The following is a 19,589-nucleotide window of genomic DNA, read 5'->3' as shown; positions in this document are numbered from 1 at the left end:
CCCATGAAGACCAGTTCACACCCGCACAGTGTCGTAAAATGATCTCCCGGTTGCCTGCAGATGGATTAAATGACATTTCTCTTTCCAGCAGCTCTGTTAAGGTAATGAATCCAGTTGTGGCTAAACAAATAGAATATGATGGTTACAACCTTGTAGCTTTGGTTACGTATACACTAGGACAGACCTTAAAACGTGTGATTAGTTGGACTATACGGCTACACTAGTATGCCTATTAACCGGATTAGTTGTTAGACGGATAATTTAGGCGGGTAATATTACATGCCGTTTAATATGAACGACTGTCTCTGTACAACAATCGAATTGAATTTTTCTTTTATCCCAGACAATGCGTTTTAGGTTGTTTTATTTACTGACATGTTTCGGACGTGGAAGTAGTCAGCATCGTAAACAATGGAGGCGGACGATCACGACGTGGCATTCGTGCTCCTCTTTTCTTTTCCAAATATTTTTTTTAACATTCAAACTGCATCGCAATAATATGCTTCAATTCAGTGCCCATTTATGGTTGTCCCATCGCGGATGACGCGTAGATGAGCGTTTTTTACAGAGCTCGTCTCCCGTCTTGTCTCCGATCAGCTAGCTGCGGGGCTGGCCCCTCCCAACTCAATGCCATCCGAACACTAGAATATAAAAATGCGTAGAGGAAAATTAAACCCCGAAAAGTGACCTGCGTGGTACGCCCAGTCACAGAGGCGCGCGATCAGTTTTTTTCCATGACATTTCTGCCTGTCAAAACTGTCGCCACTTCCAGGATCGCCACTGTTATGCACAAGCACGCCTGGTCACGGCTTCCAGGAAATATACGCAGCGCCACACCATATGCTACTATTTATTATTTTCCAAGTGGTGAGAGCGCAACTGAGCATTGATTGTAACATCCCAAGTAACAATGTCGGGCTTATTTAAATCACAACTCAGCGACTGCTCCTAAAAGCTGAGAGAGCTCTCCCTTCACTCTCGCTCCTGCATGACCAATTGCGTTCACGAAAAAAAACAGTGATCACAAAATAATGACAGTGTAGAAGGTGTAGTAATTTTGAAATTTGCCGCCGGCGAGTAATGAGTTTCCGGTTCAGAGGTAAACTGCGTGGGCCATGACGTAACATACAGTGGGGCAAATAAGTATTTAGTCAACCACTAATTGTGCAAGTTCTCCCTCTTAAAAATATTAGCGAGGCCTGTAATTGTCAACATGGGTAAACCTCAGCCATGAGAGACAGAATGTGGAAAAGAAAACCAGAAAATCACAGTGTTTGATTTTTAAAGAATTTCTTTGCAAATCATGGTGGAAAATAAGTATTTGGTCAATACTAAAAGCTCATCTCAATACTTTGTTATGTACCCTTTGTTGGCAATAACGGAAGCCAAACGTTTTCTGTAACTCTTCACAAGCTTTTCACACACTGTTGCTGGTGTTTTGGCCCATTCCTCCATGCAGATCTCCTCGAGAGCAGTGATGTTTTGGGGCTGTTGTTGGGCAACACGGACTTTCAACTCCCTCCACAGATTTTTTTTTTTGGGGTTGAGATCTAGAGACTGGCTAGGCCACTCCAGGACCTTGAAATGCTTCTTACGAAGCCACTCCTTTGTTGCCCTGGCTGTGTGTTTGGGATCACTGTCATGCTGAAAGACCCAGCCATGTCTCATCTTCAATGCCCTTGCTGATGGAAGGAGATTTTCACTCAAAATCTCTCAAAACATGGTCCCATTCATTCATTCCTTTACACAGATCAGTTGTCCTGGTCCCTTTACAGGAAAAACAGCCCCAAAGCATGATGTTTCCACCCCCATGCTTCACAGTGGGTATGGGGCAATTGAGTATTCCTTCTCCTCCAAACACGAGAACCTGTGTTTCTACCAAAAAGTTCTATTTTGGTTTCATCTGACCATAACACATTCTCCCAGTCCTCTTCTGGATCATCCAAATGCTCTCTAGCGAACCGCAGATGGGCCTGGACGTGTACTGGCTTAAGCAGGGGGACACGTCTGGCCGTGCAGGGTTTGAGTCCCTGGCGGCGCATTGTGTTACTGACAGTAGCCTTTGTTACTGTGGTCCCAGCTCTCTGTAGGTCATTCACTAGGTCCCCCGTTGTGGTTCTGGGATTTTTGCTCACTGTTCTTGTTATCATTTTGACGCCATGGGGTAAGATTTTGCATGGAGCCCCAGATCGAGGGAGATTATCTGTGGTCTTGTATGTCTTCCATTTTCTAATAATTGCTCCCACAGTTGATTTCTTTGCACCAAGCGAAGAGTGAAGAGTTACAGAAAACGTTTAGCCTCCGTTATTGCCAACAAAGGGTACATAACAAAGTATTGAGATGAACTTTTGGTATTGACCAAATACTTATTTTCCACCATGATTTGCAACGAAATTCTTTAAAAATCAAACAATGTGATTTTCTGTTTTTTTTCTCCACATTTTGTCTCTCGTGGTTGAGGTTTACCCATGTTGACAATTACAGGCCTCTCTAATCTTTTCAAGTAGGAGAACTTGCACAATTGGTGGTTGACTGAATACTTATTTGCCCCACTGTATGAGACTGCTCCTTTCTACACGTGTAGTTTGCGCAAATGCAGGCGAACCTTGCAGAGGCGCGGGGGAGGGATTAAACGCACCTTAAACGTAAGTGTGGACAGGTATAAAAATAGTTGGCAAAATACCCTGGAGAAAACTTATCTGTCCAGTGTAGACGTAGCCTTAGTGTGGCTAACTCCCCTATGCCCGCTGACTAGTTCGGTAGTGAGGTGAGGGCGCATCATGCCAGCAAGTGAAAACCATGCCAATGTTCATTCTTGAGTATCCTTTAATCCTGGTAACCGCTTGTTTTTCCTCCTCGGACAAAACTTTTTGTGTCTTTTGTCGCTCTGCCACCTTTGCAGAATTCGCGCGAAAGCATTTACATCGACTTCCATCTTTATAATGAAAGGGGGAAGTGACATATGCCGTAAAGGAGTCACCACATTTGTACTTTTTTTTGTGCGGCAGGGCTCCTGCCACCCTCCTCAAAGTTAATTAGGGCCAATGAAAGAAGCGTCATTCAACTAGTTTTCAGTCGACGTGTCATCACAAATGTTATGAAAATGTTTTATAAATGTTGAAAAGATACCCAATGTTACGTTCAATGCAGGGCAGATTGTTAGTAACAATATATAAATCATCATTAATGACTTTTTAAAAAATTTAAATCAGCAAAATCAATCATCGCACAGGCATGAGTAAATAAAAAAAATGACCTCCCCGGCGTCAAAACTTTTCAAAAATTTTTTAAATCATTTTTAAAAATATATATTCCATTTATGTAAACATTGTTCAACAACCATTTAATTGATTTTAAAATGGTAATCAGTAAAAAAAAAATACTTGCAACATGTCAACTTCTATAAAAGTGACAATCTGAAATTTTGCTATTTTACCTAGAAACATTGATACGATGATGTGATGTCATAAAAGAACCTTTTTTCTTTAAAGGAAGTTCACAGAGGACAACAGATGATCAAGTTACAATAATAATATTAATAAAAATAGAAGACAAGGATAAATTATGGGAAAACCTAAATGTGTTGTGTAATTTTCTACAACAAATTACAATGACCTTGTGCAGAAGGTCTGTTTCCGCTACGATGCTGAAAATGAATTCCTGAATTTCCCGGACAGGGTTGGCTGGGCACTTCCTCTGTCCCCAGTCTCGTTACACTGAATTATTTGACATCCCTTTTCTGACCTTATCACAATAAAAGACTCCATATTATACTCCGTGAAACACTCAATTTAGTCATTTCACGCTGGATGTCCCATCTTGCAGATTATACTATGTATAAGAACTCGAATGAGATTGTAGTTGGCGCAGAGGCTTCTGATTGCTGGAGGATGTGTTATTCATCCATTGGCAGACTTGATGTATAATCTCTCTGAAACAGAGTGGCCTTTCACACAGGACTTCCCCTGTGTACTCGACCTCACTGTTGGCCGGTACTCATCTCTCTCACACAGTCAATACACTTCTCTCCTTATTTGTTGTGTCACAGAGCGTTTGTAGATGTCACTTTGTTAAATGTGCCTTGGTTTCCCAGGACTCTCCAGAGCGACTGTTTTATCCTCCCTTCCTTTCCGGAATTCTCTTTCCTGTTTGCAAGCTTTTTATGAGCTTCTCGTTGGAAACCTGTCACCGTTCTCAAGGATGCATGCTTGTTCTTTGCTTCTTGAGATTCCCTCTCATAAACAGCAGTCATGTCCGTGATGACATTGATAATTCTGAGTGGGGAAGACTTGGTGAGTCAAGGACAGCTGGCAGTAATTACAGGATGCAAGGTCCTAAATATTGGATCTGAACATAGTAGCCTATATAATATGCATGTGAATTCTGTCAGCCTGTTTCTTTCAAGTCTGACCCTGTAGACCAGGGGTCCCCAACCTTTTTTGCAACACGGACCGGTGTGATTTGGGCCTTTTTTACACGGACCGGTGTTGTGTCAAATTTTGCACCCTTATAAAATTTTGCTCCCATTTGTGGCGGTGAAAAAAGCCCTCTTTTATATTCAATTGGACTCTCAATGTTATCCAATGGTGCTAAAAAACTATTTACATCGTACACATACAACACGAAAATAGCGTAAATTAATGCTTAAGGACACGGCGAAGTTGTTAAGTGAGAGAGCTGCGTGCAGTTTTTGTGTGCAACTAACATGGCAAACGTAAGTTCACATTCCTTTCTTTAAAGAAAGTTTGTAGTGTGTACTTTGGAATCGCTGCATTCGCAGTCATTTTTAACGTTACGCGCATGCCAAATTTGTCAGAACACCGGAAATGTGCGGCAGAAAAATACAGCAAATATAAAAAAACATTTGTTTTTAGCCCCGTCGTGTTAAGTGCAGGGAAAATACAACTCGCCCACTTAATCAGTGGGAGGCCTGAGCTTGTTTTGATTGTTTTAGTGCTCTGCTAGCGATGTCAGTATATTCCGATATGACTTCAATGCAGAACCTCGGTAGAGTTGTTGTCTCAAATGTACGTATAAGGTCGCCGTGATTTGCGTCTCTAGAAGATGATATTCCTGTTGCACAAACATGCTCGAATCACTCGGTTTATTCACATGCGGGTCACGAATCCACTCCTTCGCTTTTGGTGGGTCTTTAGTGATTGGGAAGTAGCATACAGTAGATTCTGTTTCTTCGAGGCTGTAGGCTCATCTTCTGGCTCGTCAGGTTCCCTTTTCCCCGTAAAAAATATGTCCAAAGACGTCTGTTTTTCAGTCACTCTAATGTGGGGGCTAATTATTTCTGGGAACAAATGTGATGGGCGACGATCTACGTCATACGTTGTTATCGAGGCCAAGCGCACATAGATATACAAAACAAGATGTACTGCTAAAAGTCCAATCACTGCATTTCTATGATGACCTCCCATTCTGTAGTTGTATATCTATAGTAGACAGGGATATTGGTGTGTTAAGCGGCACAGGCCAAAGTCAATCGGCCTGGCCAGAACGCAGTCGTTAATAAATTATTTATTATTTATTCTGCGCGGCCTGGTACCAAATGCGCCACGGACCGGTAATGGTCCGCGGGCTGGTCGTTAAAGACCCCTGGTGTAGACCTTTGAGACAAAAGCAAGTATACGGTGAACTGTAGGTAATTTTGTTCACATTTGATTCACTTGATCTTGACCTGATGAACTACTGGACACCAAGGCAAACATAATCATTGCCTGTGTATTTCTTGTTTATCCACTCACCTATTTGATCTAATGAGAGTGATAAACTATTGTTGAGTTCCTTCTATACTAGTCCTTCACAAAAAAATAGCATATTGTGATAAAGTTAATTATTTTCTGTAATGTACTGATAAACATTAGACTTTAATATATTTTAGATTCATTACACACAACTGTAGTAGTTCAAGGCTGTTCAAGCCTTTAAATGTTCAGATATTAGGATTTGAATGAGGCAAAATAACATGCTTTTTCTCTCAAATATATTGTTAGAATCATTTGTTTCGGATGTATTGTAATTATTTTCTATATAAAAATTAATTTGGTGTTCAAAAAGTCTTTTTTCAAACTTGACTCTTGAAAAAGAGGGGTTTGTCTTATAATCAGGGCCGTCTTATATTTGAGCCAATACGGTAATTTTGTCTTCATGATCTTTTACTGTGTTTTATTACATTTTTTCTTAAATCTTAAATGGTCTGGTGATTTCAAAACAACTTGTAAATGTTATTAATACATGGCGTACGTTTGCCTCTGGTTTTTGACAGATACCGAAGCTTCGCCGTCATTTAATTATGACTTGGAACACTCGGAAGAACAGTCTTGTCACGATGCGCTCTCCCTCACTGGCTCTCCTCTCTCCTCACCTAAACTCCGCTCGAAAAGTCGATGCAGCCGAGACACGCAGTCATCTGGTTCCCTGGAGTCTACGCTGTCGGTACAGTTACTCTACTGTGCTTTTCTTACTAATGGGATAATGACCGTCAGTGGTGTTTAAATGTGCAAATAGATTGGATTTCTGGTGCTGTCAATGGCAGCCAATGATTTAAATTAGTGCCCTGTAAGGTTTTAAAAAAAGTCATAATATGTGCAAGATCACCAGAGAAATGAAGTCAATATGACAACAATCAGTAAACAAAACAAGTTAACATTAAATGTTAACGCCTGTTCAAAAAATATGTCCTGGTCAGGAAGCAAATGTATTTTCTTTTAAGATATCACACTGACTTAGCACATGTGGAATGACAACTCCTACAGAGTGTAATGAAATATGCTTTGTCCTAATGTTACAACAACATTTGTAGCAACTAGTGTGCTCTCATTTTGACACTTTGCACATCCATCAACGATATGACTGTTTTCTCTTGGTCATGTCCATGTTTGTGTCAGGTTGAACTTGATCAGGAAAAAGGTGTGGAGATGAGGAAATGGGTTGTCTCTGGAATCCTGGCCAGTGAGGAGACCTACCTCAGCCACCTAGAAGCACTTTTGATTGTATGTTCAACGCACACACTTGTTTCCCCATAGTTTAAGCCTTTAAATCAAAGATAATGTCCAGTTTTATCTATGTTTTGTATGAATGAGGCATGACTTGAATCTAAAATTCTTGTTTCCATAAAGTTGCTTAGTAATATCATGGCTTATGTTTTTAAAGCCCATGAAGCCTCTCAGGGCCGCAGCCACAACATCCCAACCAATGCTGACCATCCAACAGATTGAGACGATTTTCTTTAAAGTGCCAGAGCTCCATGAGATCCATAAAGACTTCTACGATGCTCTGCTCCCTCGTGTGCAAGACTGGAATTACCAGCAGTGTGTGGGAGACCTTTTCCAGAGACTGGTATGATATCATTTTAAGATTTGCCGTTTTCCTCCGTGTGACTTAAAATTACTGAATCGTCAACTCAAGCTTTAAATAGAAATCATACACAGAAGCAGGCGTGTGCCGGTATGATATTCTGACGGTATAACAACCTTAAAGAGCATACGACAGGAGAAAAAAAGTCTTAAATAGCATTATTATGTGATTTAGAATCATATTTTGAGACGATTCGACTATATACAACAATTTAGCAAAGTGCAGATGACGAGAAATTAGTCTTTTAATCTGCCGGTTAGCCACGCCTACCATTATGTGGCTCCAGCATCCCCAACAGGTGGATGACGTCAGCGGGAGAACGGGCTCATCGATTTTACTACTCAGCCCATTGAGGGGGAATTATTCAGAACGAGGAAAACGCGACGAAGAGAGCCGCAAAATGTAATTGTTTCAGTCTCTCTACTCCAATATTTTTACAGGATATTCTTTTTATTCAAGTATTTCCCCCCCAATAGCTAAATAAATGGCTTGAGAAGGACCAGTCAGCCCGTTGAGGGGGAATTATTCAAAACGAGGAAAACGCGACGAAGAGAGCCGCAAAATGTAATTGTTTCAGTCTCTCTACTCCAATATTTTTACAGGATATTCTTTTTATCCAAGTATTTTTCCCCAATTGCTAAATAAATGGCATGGTCATGACAAATAACAGTCTTGTGCTAAATGGAATATGAAAAAAAAAAAATGCACTTATTCAGGACGACATGGCAAAATTACTCCATAATGGTCCAAAATGTCGACTTCACCTTTACTGTCGCACCTCCTGAACGATAATTTATGACACCTACATCGGGCTTATGTAATTTCACTTCCCCGGCTTCGGAGAATGTAAACAAACCAAGAGGCGTTACAGCTAGCCAACATGCTAACCCGAACCGAGTGATGTTTCAAAGTCTTCGAAGCGGAAAATCACACATAACTAGCCCGGATCATTTGACATGACGACTGGGTTGTCGATTGTCTTCGCCGATCAGCAAACCACCCGGCGGGGAGCAATTTACAGCTCGTTCCTCGGAGTAGGGTGGCTGCAGTTGTTGTGCAGCTAACGTGCAGCTAATGTGCATGAGGAAAGCTTTTTACATGCCTATCAATAATCAAACGTAAGTAGTCCTTTATTTAAAGAAAGTTTGAAGTGTTTACTTTGTAATCGCTGTATTCGCCAGTTTTTGACATAATACAAAACAAGATGTTTACTCACTTCCTCGTAAGTCCCATGGTCCCACAGTAGTAGGGCTTGTTTTGGCCAATATCCACTGGTGAATGTGAACCTTTTGAAACTCCAAAAAGGCGCACATGCCTCTCCCTCATACAGCAAGATCTTTCTGCAGCCGTTTGGCTGGCGTGATGCGAAAAATAAACGTATTAATCCGCAAAATCAGCTGAATCCTTAGTTCTCATACAACAATACGGCTGTATAGTGAAGAGGACTCCTTCCTCCGTACACGTCACAGCGCCCTCTTTCTCAACTCGAAACTGTTGCCGAAAGTCACTCATTTTCATAGCGCGGGATTAAAAAAACTAAATAAATATAGCGATCGCTTCCACACACATCCAAGCGGTCCATATTATTCAGGAGCATAAAATACTGCGTGTATTATGAAATAAACATGCTTTTTCGTGTCACAGGCACTTTAAGCCAAAATATCATGGTTTCACGGTATCACAGTCTTGCAATTACAGCTCTAAAATGTGTTACTTTGAGATATCGGGGTTTTTAAAAAAAAAAAAAAAAACTTTTTTCCAATGAACAGATTTTTTATTTTTCAAAACATATTAGCAAATTGGAACATAAGTCTAATGTTAAGTTAAAGTGCGTACGACAGGATTTTTAAAAAAGTCTTAAATAGCATTATTATGTGAATTAGAACAATATTTTGAGACGATTCGACTATATACAACAATTTGGCAAAGCGCAAATGACGAAAAATTGGTCTTTTAATCCGCCGTTTAGCCACGCCTACCATTATAGGGCTCTAGCGCCCCCAACAGGAGGATGACGTCAGCAGGGTCATGGTTTCATCTGAATTAGAATTCAGCCCATTGAGGGGGAATTATTCAGAATGAGGAAAATGCGACGAAAAAGCCGCAAAATGTCATTGTTTCAGTCTCTCTACTCCAATATTTTCACAGGATATTCTTTTTATCGAAGTATTTCTCCCCAATTGCTAAATAAATGGTATAGTCATGACAAATAACACTTTTGTGCTAAATGGAATATAAGATAATAAAAAATGCATTTATTCAGTACAACATGGCAAAATTAGTCCATAATGGTCAAAACTGTCGACTTCACCTTTATTGTTGCACATCCCAAACGATATTTTATGCCAGTAGGGCTTGTTTTGGCCAATATCTGCGGTGAACAGGAACCTTTTGAAACCCAAAAAGGCTCACACGCCTCTCCCTGGTGCAGCAACAATTTTTTTGCAGCCGTTTGGCTGGTGTGATGCGAAAAATAAGCGAATTAATCCGCAAAATCAGCTGAATCCGCAGTCCATCTGCATGCTATAAAGCAATGCTGCATTGTGAGATGCTGACCTGGGGTGATGTCACATTCGCATTCGTCCCAAACCCGAGACTGAAGCCGGAAGTCTCTCATTTTCATGGCGCGGGATTAAAAAATTTAATATATAAAACAATCGCTTCCACACACATCCAAGCGGTCCATTTCATTCAGGAGCATAAAACACCGCGTGAAATATAAATATGCTTTTTGGGGTCATATGCACTTTAATATAAATTTGAAAAATAAAATTAAAATAAATGCAGTCCTTTCGGTGAACGTAAGCCCATAGCCACAGCTCAACATTATTACCACCAGAATAAAAAAAACTGAATTATTTTCCATAAAAAGTATGTGTGGACGACTCGTATCATGTTTACATTATACACACACTCTCTTTCTCAACACAGACAGTTGCCAGAGAGAAAAAAACACATTTTACCACAGCTAGAAACACTAAACACGCTGGAGTTAACTCTTTTAGCTGGTGGGAAATGTTCATGACGTATTTATTGGAGGTATTGCCTCCTCTGCAGTAGAGCTGGGCGGTAAACCGAAAATTTACCGTCACCGAAATTCTTCACGATGACCGACGTAATTTTGACCATGTCGGTAAATTCGGTAAATTAATAAAACAAGAAAATAGTCTTTTCATCCCGCTTTGACTCTGTGTTGTTCGTCTATGCTCATTCCCCTTTAAGAAAGCAGTGAATGTACTTACGTAGGGAGTCACGTGATCATCAGGAAGCCAATCAAACAGAAGCCCGGTAAGCTAACGCTAGCAGCTAATGCTACAAGCAAAACGTGATGGAGTGTGGCTTAAGGGAGGTTCGCCAAACTTTCACCCGACATTTAATAGACTCTTGGTGGCATCCAGACGGGCTTTCACCAGCTGTCCTCCCTTGTTCTCACAATTTCCGGAGATTGTGCTTTCAGTGCTTTCTACCGGTAGCCAGGCCACAGGCTAACGCTAGCCGCTAACGCTAGCGGCCGCTAGCGGCTAACGCTACAAATGAACGTGATGGAGTCGGATAGCGGCTCTAACCTTGTCAAAACGGCTGAATTTAATGAGTGGATTGGGCATGGACTGCATCTAGCAATTACTATGTCGCGTTATTTTGTATCTGACTGTGTGTGATTTCTCTGATAGCTTTTGTGATGGTAAAGCATTCAGCATAAAGCACAAATGGCCCCAGCTATTTTTCTGTATGTGTTTAATTCTGTGTCATTATTGCTATCATAAAATCTTAAGTGTTTCATTTGCAGAAGATCAATATAGCTTTAATGTGTGTCTGTCTGTCTGTCTGTTTGGGGGTTCATGTATGTGTGCATTTATTAAAAAATGCACTGGGGGGGGGGGGACCCTGAAACCATAAAGTAAACACTTGTATTGAATAATTATGTCACAGCAGCCATTAACAATAAATTGTCTTTTTGAAGTGTACTGTTCGAGCTGCAAGTCATTTGTGTTACAATGACATGTTTGCACAGGCATGTCGATTTTGACAATGTACATTGTTCAAGCCATACACTCTGTTATAAATGCTCATACTTGAATTCTTATTGTTTACAATTCATTTGTATAAACCTAATGTCTAGACTGCATGTACATTTGTTAAATATATCAAATTGAATGCTGGTAACTAAATCAACAAGAAACTGTTCATCTGTATTTCATGCATTGATTCATATTTTCAAATTATATAACAGTCCGCTTGGACGACTTTATCGTCATTTATCGTTATCGAGATGAATCTGCTCCATTTATCGTGATACATGTTTAAGGCCATATCGCCCACCCCTACTCTGCAGCCACCCTCCGCAAACATATTTTACATGTCGGTTGGCCCTCCTCCTCTAAGCAGTAGCACAGCTGACTCACTGACACTGAGCAATGTAGTAATGTAACATAAATATGCACAGTATACACAGCAAAAACCGGTGGGGGAGGGTTGAACCTTGCAGCTGCAAGCAAGGGATTTCTCAATGCATTTTTGGGACATAGAAAATAGCTAATACCTTAGGGACGGTATGACAGGTAATACCTTGAAACAGGTAATCGGATCATGTCTTTACAGAAGGAATATATCATAAATGGATTACAAAAGAAAAATAGTCAGGTAAAAACCTGTTCACACTCATTAGCCAAACCTGTTTTTTCTTTTCCTATGATGTCACATTCATAGAGAAAAAAAATACATCTGGAAAAAGAAAATTTGAGTTAATTCCTTCCTCAGAATGAAATTAAAACAATGAGAATTCTGTAATGGAATTCCTTAGTGACTTAAAACAACCAAGAGCTACCATAGACTTTACGTTTTACAGTGCACGTGAGTAGACTGCCTGGAGGCATTTTTAGCCCCATAAAAGCATTGCCTCACCACATGACAAGCAATAAAGAAAAGGTTCTACAGGAGGTTGGTGGAAAAGTGCTTATTTAGTCTTGGCACATGATGAAAACGCATTCATGTATGGATTTATATGTAGACACAAAACAAATCAGTCTCCTTCTCTCGCTTTGCTTTTTTTTTTTTTTTTTTCAACTTGGTAGGAATCGAGTTTAGTATGTTGCAGCACAACACAAGTTACAACGTGTATATAGCATGCTAGAACACAGCAAGTTTATTTTTATAAAACTGAGAAGAAGGCGTCTGACCTTTGTGAGGATGAGGAGTGTAGAAAATAAATGGGTGGAAGAACAAATCAAAAAATTAAACATTATTCGTCAGTGTCAGAAGTCATTCGAATTAGAGCAAATCCCTCATCGAGGGTCAGAACATCGTATTTTATTTATAGCATGCATGGTAATTTAATCCCTAATAATCCCTGTTCTCCCTGAATTTGCTTCCTTGCTTCCTTTTTAGAATGCATGTGATTGCTTTGTGTACATAATCTTTGTGCTGACATTTGTTCCCATAATGAGCCTCCTAAATCTGTGTTAATTCGACTGGAAGCATAATCAACTATTTATTCATTCTTGTACATTTATAATTTCATATCAGTTGTTTTAAAATATAATGAAAGATAGGAGAGAAGGATTGTTGTGGATTTTCACTTTGTGCCTTTTGAAGGCTCCCAAGAACAGTGTCAGTAACAGCTGTTTAAGCTGTTAAGTTATCTCTCAATATTCCTGTCATTAACTGCTACTGTTTTCCTTAATTTACCTGTTGGACGTCTCCTATTCAGTACAGTGCTTTGTTCTGCTACTCAACTTCTGAAATTGTTGTAATGGTCATGGAAAATGTTTGTGTTATAGTGCTGATTGATTTTCCATCTTAACTTGGTACTGTAGGTTTTATGCCGGTTGCATCTCTTCAGTAAAATCTACCTCTGTAATTGCGATAAAATTCTCAGAGAGAATGCAGAGATTATCACCCATATTTTCAGGATCAATAGCAATATTTAACGTATCAATTTTTGCCCAAGATAGTTTTAATTTTGTTTATTTACTGCAATTTTGAGTTTTCAACCGCTACTAAATCAATCAATCTTTACATCAGAAATGTAATACTTGAGGAATGCATGCAGAATCATCTTAATTTTAGTCAACAGAAGCAAATTTTGCATTTTTCCATATACAATCACAACTGATTTAAGTTGAATTCCGATGCCACTATTGCCTCAGCACGCCTTGCCGGGTATCTGGCCCTCTTCATTTTTAGATTGAAATGTTACATAAAATAAAACACGTAAAAGCCGATTTCTTTTGTATGGACGCAGAAATGTCTAAATTACCGGTACTATTTTTGTTTTTAACCAAAAACCATCAGTTGGCCAAAAATTACCTAATTATCCAAATGTAAAGTCATTGTGTAGAGATACAAAATCCAATATGGCGGCCTTCCAAAAAACAGCTTTTTAAATTGAAAACTGTAAATAAATGCGTAAATCCCAGAATTTCCATAGATATGAACGTGAAACAGTCCAGATTTTTGGTTAAAAGCAAAAAATGGGCAGTTATCATTCATCCATCCATCCATCCATTATCTTCCGCTTATTCCGGGGTCGGGTCGCGGGGGCAGCAGCTTCAGCAGGGAAGCCCAAACTTCCCTCTCCCCAGCCACTTCAGCCAGCTCCTCCGGCGGGATTCCAAGACGTTCCCAGGCCAGCCGAGCGACATAGTCTCTCCAGCGTGTCCTGGGTCGACCCCGGGGCCTCCCGCCGGTGGGACATGCCCGGAACACCTCTCCAGGGAGGCGTCCAGGAGGCATCCGAACCAGATGCCCGAGCCACCTCAACTGGCTCCTCTCAACGCGGAGGAGTAGCGGCTCGACACCAAGCCCCTCCCGGATGACCGAGCTTCTCACCCGATCTCTAAGGGAGAGCCCGGACACCCTGCGGAGGAAACTCATTTCGGCCGCTTGTATCCGGGATCTTGTTCTTTCGGTCACGACCCACAGCACGTGACCATAGGTGAGGGTAGGAACGTAGATCGACCGGTAAATCGAGAGCTTCGCCTTTTGGCTCAGCTCCTTCTTCACCACACCGGACCGGTGCAGAGTCCGCATCACTGCAGACGCTGCACCGATCCGCCTGTCAATCTCCCGCTCCCTCCTACCCTCACTCGTGAACAAGACCCCAAGATACTTAAACTCCTCCACTTGGGGCAGGATCTCATCCCCGACCCGGAGAGGGCATGCCACCCTTTTCCGGCTGAGGACCATGGTCTCGGATTTGGAGGTGCTGATCTTCATCCCAACCGCTTCACACTCGGCTGCAAACCGCCCCAGTGAGAGTTGGAGGTCACGGCTTGATGAAGCCAACAGCACCACATCATCTGCAAAAAGCAGAGATGAGATGCTGAGGCCACCAAACCGGACCCCCTCAACGCTTCGGCTGCGCCTAGAAATTCTGTCCATAAAAATTATGAACAGAATCGGTGACAAAGGGCAGCCTTGGCGGAGTCCAATCCTCACTGGGAACGAATTCGACTTACTGCCGGCAATGCGGACCAGACTCTGACACTGGTTGTACAGGGACCGAACAGCCCTTACCAAGGGGCTCGGTACCCCGTACTCCTGGAGCACCCTCCACAGGACTCCCCTAGGCACACGGTCGAATGCCTTCTCCAAATCCACAAAACACATGTAGACTGGTTGAGCGAACTCCCATGCACCCTCGAGGACCCTGCCGAGGGTGTAGAGCTAGTCCACTGTTCCACGGCCGGGACGAAAACCACACTGCTCCTCCTGAATCCGAGATTCGACTTCCCGACGGACCCTCCTCTCCAGCACCCCTGAGTAAACTTTACCGGGGAGGCTGAGGAGTGTGATCCCTCTCTAATTGGAACACACCCTCCGGTCCCCCTTTTTAAAAAGGGGGACCACCACCCCGGTCTGCCAATCCAGAGGCACTGTCCTCGATGTCCACGCGATGTTGTAGAGGCGTGTCAGCCATGACAGCCCTACAACATCCAGAGCCTTTAGGAACTCTGGGCGGATCTCATCTACCCCCGGGGCCTTGCCACCGAGGAGCTTACCAACCACCTCAGTGACTTCAACCCCAGAGATTGAAGAGCCCACCTCAGAGTCCCCAGACTCTGCTTCCTCAAAGGAAGGCGTGTCGGTGGAATTGAGGAGGGCTTCGAAGTATTCTCCCCACCGACTCACGACGTCCCGAGTCGAGGTCAGCAGTACACCATCTTCACTATACACAGTGTTAATGGTGCACTGCTTTCCTCTCCTCAGACGCCGGATGGTGGACCAGAATTTCCTCGAAGCCGTCCGGAAGTCGTTTTCCATGGCCTCACCGAACTCCTCCCATGTCCGAGTTTTTGCCTCGGCAACCGCCGAAGCCGCAGTCCGCTTGGTCAGCCGGTACCTGTCAGCTGCCTCCGGAGTCCCACAGGCCAAAAAGGCCCGATAGGCCTCCTTCTTCAGCTTGACGGCATCCCTTACCCCAGGTGTCCACCAGCGGGTTCGGGGATTGCCGCCACGACAGGCACCAACCACCTTACGGCCGCAGCTCCGATCGGCCGCCTCAACAATGGAGGTGCGGAACATGGTCCACTCGGACTCAATGTCCCCCACCTCCCCGGGACAAGGGAGAAGTTCTGCCGGAGGTGGGTGTTGAAGCCCTTTCTGACAGGGGATTCTGCCAGACGTTCCCAGCAGACCCTCACAATACGTTTGGGCCTGCCAGGTCTGACCAGCATCTTCCCCCACCATCGGAGCCAACACACCACCAGGTGGTGATCAGTTGACAGCGCCGCCCCTCTCTTCACCCGAGTGTCCAAAACATGCGGCCGCAAGTCCGATGACACGATCACAAAGTCGATCATCGAACTGTGGCCTAGGGTGTCCTGGTGCCAAGTGCACATATGGACACCCTTATGTTTGAACATGGTGTTCATTATGGACAATCCGTGACGAGCACAGAAGTCCAATAACAGAACACCGCTCGGGTTCTGATCGGGGGGGCCGTTCCTCCCAATCACGCCCCTCCAGGTCTCACTGTCATTGCCCACGTGAGTGTTGAAGTCCCCCAGCAGAACGAGGGAGTCCCCAGAGGGGGCACTCTCCAGCACACCCTCCAAGGACTCCAAAAAGGGTGGGTACTCTGAACTGCTGTTTGGTGCATAAGCACAAACAACAGTCAGGACCCGTCCCCCCACCCGAAGGCGGAGGGAGGCTACCCTCTCGTCTACTGGGGTAAACCCCAGCGTATAGGCACCAAGCCGGGGGGCAATAAGTATGCCCACACCTGCTCGGCGCCTCTCACCGTGGGCAACTCCAGAGTGGAAGAGGGTCCAACCCCTCTCGAGAGGACTGGTATCGGAACCCAAACTGTGTGTGGAGGAGAGTCCAACTATATCTAGTTGGAACTTCTCTGCCTCACACACCAGCACGGGCTCCTTCCCCGCCAGAGAGGTGACATTCCATGTCCCAAGAGTTAGCTTCTGTAGCCGGGGGTTGGACCGCCAAGGCCCCTGCCTTTGGCTGCCGCCCAAATTGCTACGCACCCGACCCCTTTGGCCCTTCCCACAGGTGGTGAGCCCATGGGAAGGCGGACCCACGTTGTCTTTTCAGGCTGTGCCCGGCCGGACCCCATGGGAAAAGGCCCGGCCACCAGACGCTCGCCTTCGAGCCCCACCCCCAGGCCTGGCTCCAGAGGAGGGCCCCGGTAACCCGCGTCCGGGCAAGGGAAACTTGGATCCTGTAATTTTCTCCATCATAAGGGGTCTTGTGAGCCATTCTTTGTCTGGCCCCTCACCTAGGACCTGTTTGCCATGGGTGACCCTGCCAGGGGCTTAAAGCCCCCAGACAACATAGCTCCTAGGATCATTGGGACACGCAAACCCCTCCACCACGATAAGGTGATGACTCAAGGAGGGGCAGCAGTTATCATTCATTTTACGTAAATATTTCAAGCTAAAGTTACGTGTATTGTGTATGAGGTTTTTCCCGTCCAGTCACTTAATTATTTTCACAACGTTTCAAAGTGCATGCATGGTGCTATTTTATATCATAATTACCTTCAATCCTCGACCAGATCACTCTTGAGACTCTCCTGCCTGCTTTATGCACTAAAACGTTTGTCCTGTTTCCACCTAAATCCGGCGTTAGAACGCAGGTTGTGTATGATTTTATCGCAGTGAAAGCTGCCATGACACTCTGCCTGGCCCGCCCCCCTACGGGAAGCCGTGGCACAATGTCTGATGGAGCTGTCTCGTCAACTGATAGTGAAGTCTATGTACCTGCTGCGTTCTTACCAGTAAGTTGTTTAACTAACATTAACTCATTGGCGGCCATTGATGATGATATACGAACCAGATCTGCCGTAAAAGATTTTACATTGACCACACAGTAACATGGCATATTACCAATTTTTCCAACACTGAAACCATGGAAACACATCAACAACCTTCTTAGTCTTATAACTGTTAATGTTGTAATAAATTAATTGGTTGGGTGCCATTGATCGCGATCCATTGTGACTGTGAAGGTTGGCAGCTATCATTCACTGCCAACAACTCCCATATTGCCATCAATGGCAGCCAATCAGCGGATATGTCTATGACCATCAATTGGTATATTTTAGAGCTGAAACGAATACTCGAGCAACTCGAGTAACTCGTGTTTAAAAACTGATCCGAGTAATTTTATTCACCTCGAGGAATCGTTCAATTTTGCCAGCTCTAAGCATCACGTTTGCCTGGACTACTTTTAATGCAGGACAACGCGCTGATGTCACGTGCGTAGAGGAAGAAGCAATAAAAAATATATAAAAAACCTTTCTGCAGCCGACAGCCGCTACAAACTACGCCGTCGTTGCTAAAAACTAGCCCGTATGATGCGGTGGCAGCAGGTAGCATCTGATGTGTCTCATAGATATCACATGTATGTTGAACTAGATGCGAAATGACAGAGTCAGCGGTGTTAGTAAACAGCCGCCATCTTAAAGCAGTACACTTCTCAGCGCTAATAAGATTAACGTTACTGTCACTCGCTCACGTAAATAACGTTAGCCCTGCGGAGGGCTAGGTTTCTATTATGACCACTGTCGATGCGTGGCTAACGTGTCTTACATACAGGCTTTCTTTAATCTGTGAAACATAGCGCTGTAGAGTGATGAGGGTGTAAAATGAAAATTTGATAAAGCTAACTGTCAATTTTAGCTCAATAGTCATTGCTGGATAAAACACCAAGTAGCACTGGCCCCTAATGTGCTCCAACACAGCAGGTATCATACTGTAACGTTGACAAAGAGTCACTCGCTTCGTTAGGTTGCAATTATTTCTTTTTTGGGAACTTGTGGAATGACATCAACAACAGGAAGGCACGTCTCTCGCTCTCCCGCACCTCCCTCACCCCCGCACGTCACTCGCTGAATTGAGGAACGCATGCAAATATCTCCGCCATATTATAACCTGATATGTTACAATACATTTATTTTGAACACTGCAAAAAATCAAAATCCTATCAGGACTTACAGTTTAGACTAACTTAAAACTTAACTAGAACTTAAAAATGGCTTGACACAAATGGAAATTCAATTGAAACACGTGGGAAAAACATTTTTAGGTAAGAGACATATATATTTTTTATAAGATCTAAAAGTTTTTGGCGTGAAAGTAGTGACTTGGTCTTTTTTTTAATTCTAGTCACATCTGAGAGTCAATTGTTGGCTGTTTTCAACAATGTAAATCGAAAATAAAGACATTGATTGACTGAAAATGGTTCAATATTAGATGAAATGTCTTTTTTTCTCATGTATATTTATAATTGCTCTTTACCTAAAAAATATGTTTTATCCGATTACTCGATTAATCGATGGGATTTTCATTCGATTACTCGATTACTAAAATATTCGATAGCTGCAGCACTAGTATATTTATTATTTTACTATCTACCCTAGTACATACTCTGTGGCAGTCAGTGAGGTAAACAGGCAGGTGATAAAACTATCATTCAGGATTTTAGTTCAACATTTTCCTGGATGATGCTTTAAATTATGAGCTGCTGACTATTTTTGATGGGCAATAGAATGAATCTAATTTGGATTCTCTGCATGTCCTGCAGGCCAGCCAGCTCGGAGTCTACCGGGCATTTGTAGATAACTATAAGGTTGCTGTGGCGACAGCAGACAAGTGCTGCCAGGCCAACACGCAGTTTGCACAGATATCTGAGGTATGTAATAACACTACACACAGCGGGAACTGCAGAAGTTGAGCGTTTGATGCAGCATAGCTGCTTGGGACAAG

General features: G+C 43.1%; 1 protein-coding gene across 2 annotated transcripts in view; it reads left to right on the top strand.

Moving 5' to 3' along the window:
• Nucleotides 1-19,589, top strand: part of si:dkey-91m11.5 (PH_BCR_vertebrate and RhoGAP_Bcr domain-containing protein) — an 83,304-nt gene that overhangs the window by 35,483 nt on the left and 28,232 nt on the right. For both annotated transcript variants that reach the window (XM_057830982.1, XM_057830983.1), the window contains 4 exons: nt 6,275-6,444; nt 6,897-7,001; nt 7,162-7,347; nt 19,408-19,515. In XM_057830982.1, the coding sequence (XP_057686965.1) occupies nt 6,275-6,444; nt 6,897-7,001; nt 7,162-7,347; nt 19,408-19,515 (569 nt within the window). The remainder of the gene's footprint in view (nt 1-6,274; nt 6,445-6,896; nt 7,002-7,161; nt 7,348-19,407; nt 19,516-19,589) is intronic.

Source organism: Corythoichthys intestinalis, chromosome 3 (assembly GCF_030265065.1).
Source record: "Corythoichthys intestinalis isolate RoL2023-P3 chromosome 3, ASM3026506v1, whole genome shotgun sequence".
Taxonomy (NCBI): domain Eukaryota; kingdom Metazoa; phylum Chordata; class Actinopteri; order Syngnathiformes; family Syngnathidae; genus Corythoichthys; species Corythoichthys intestinalis.
This window is presented reverse-complemented; position numbering and strand designations above follow the sequence as displayed.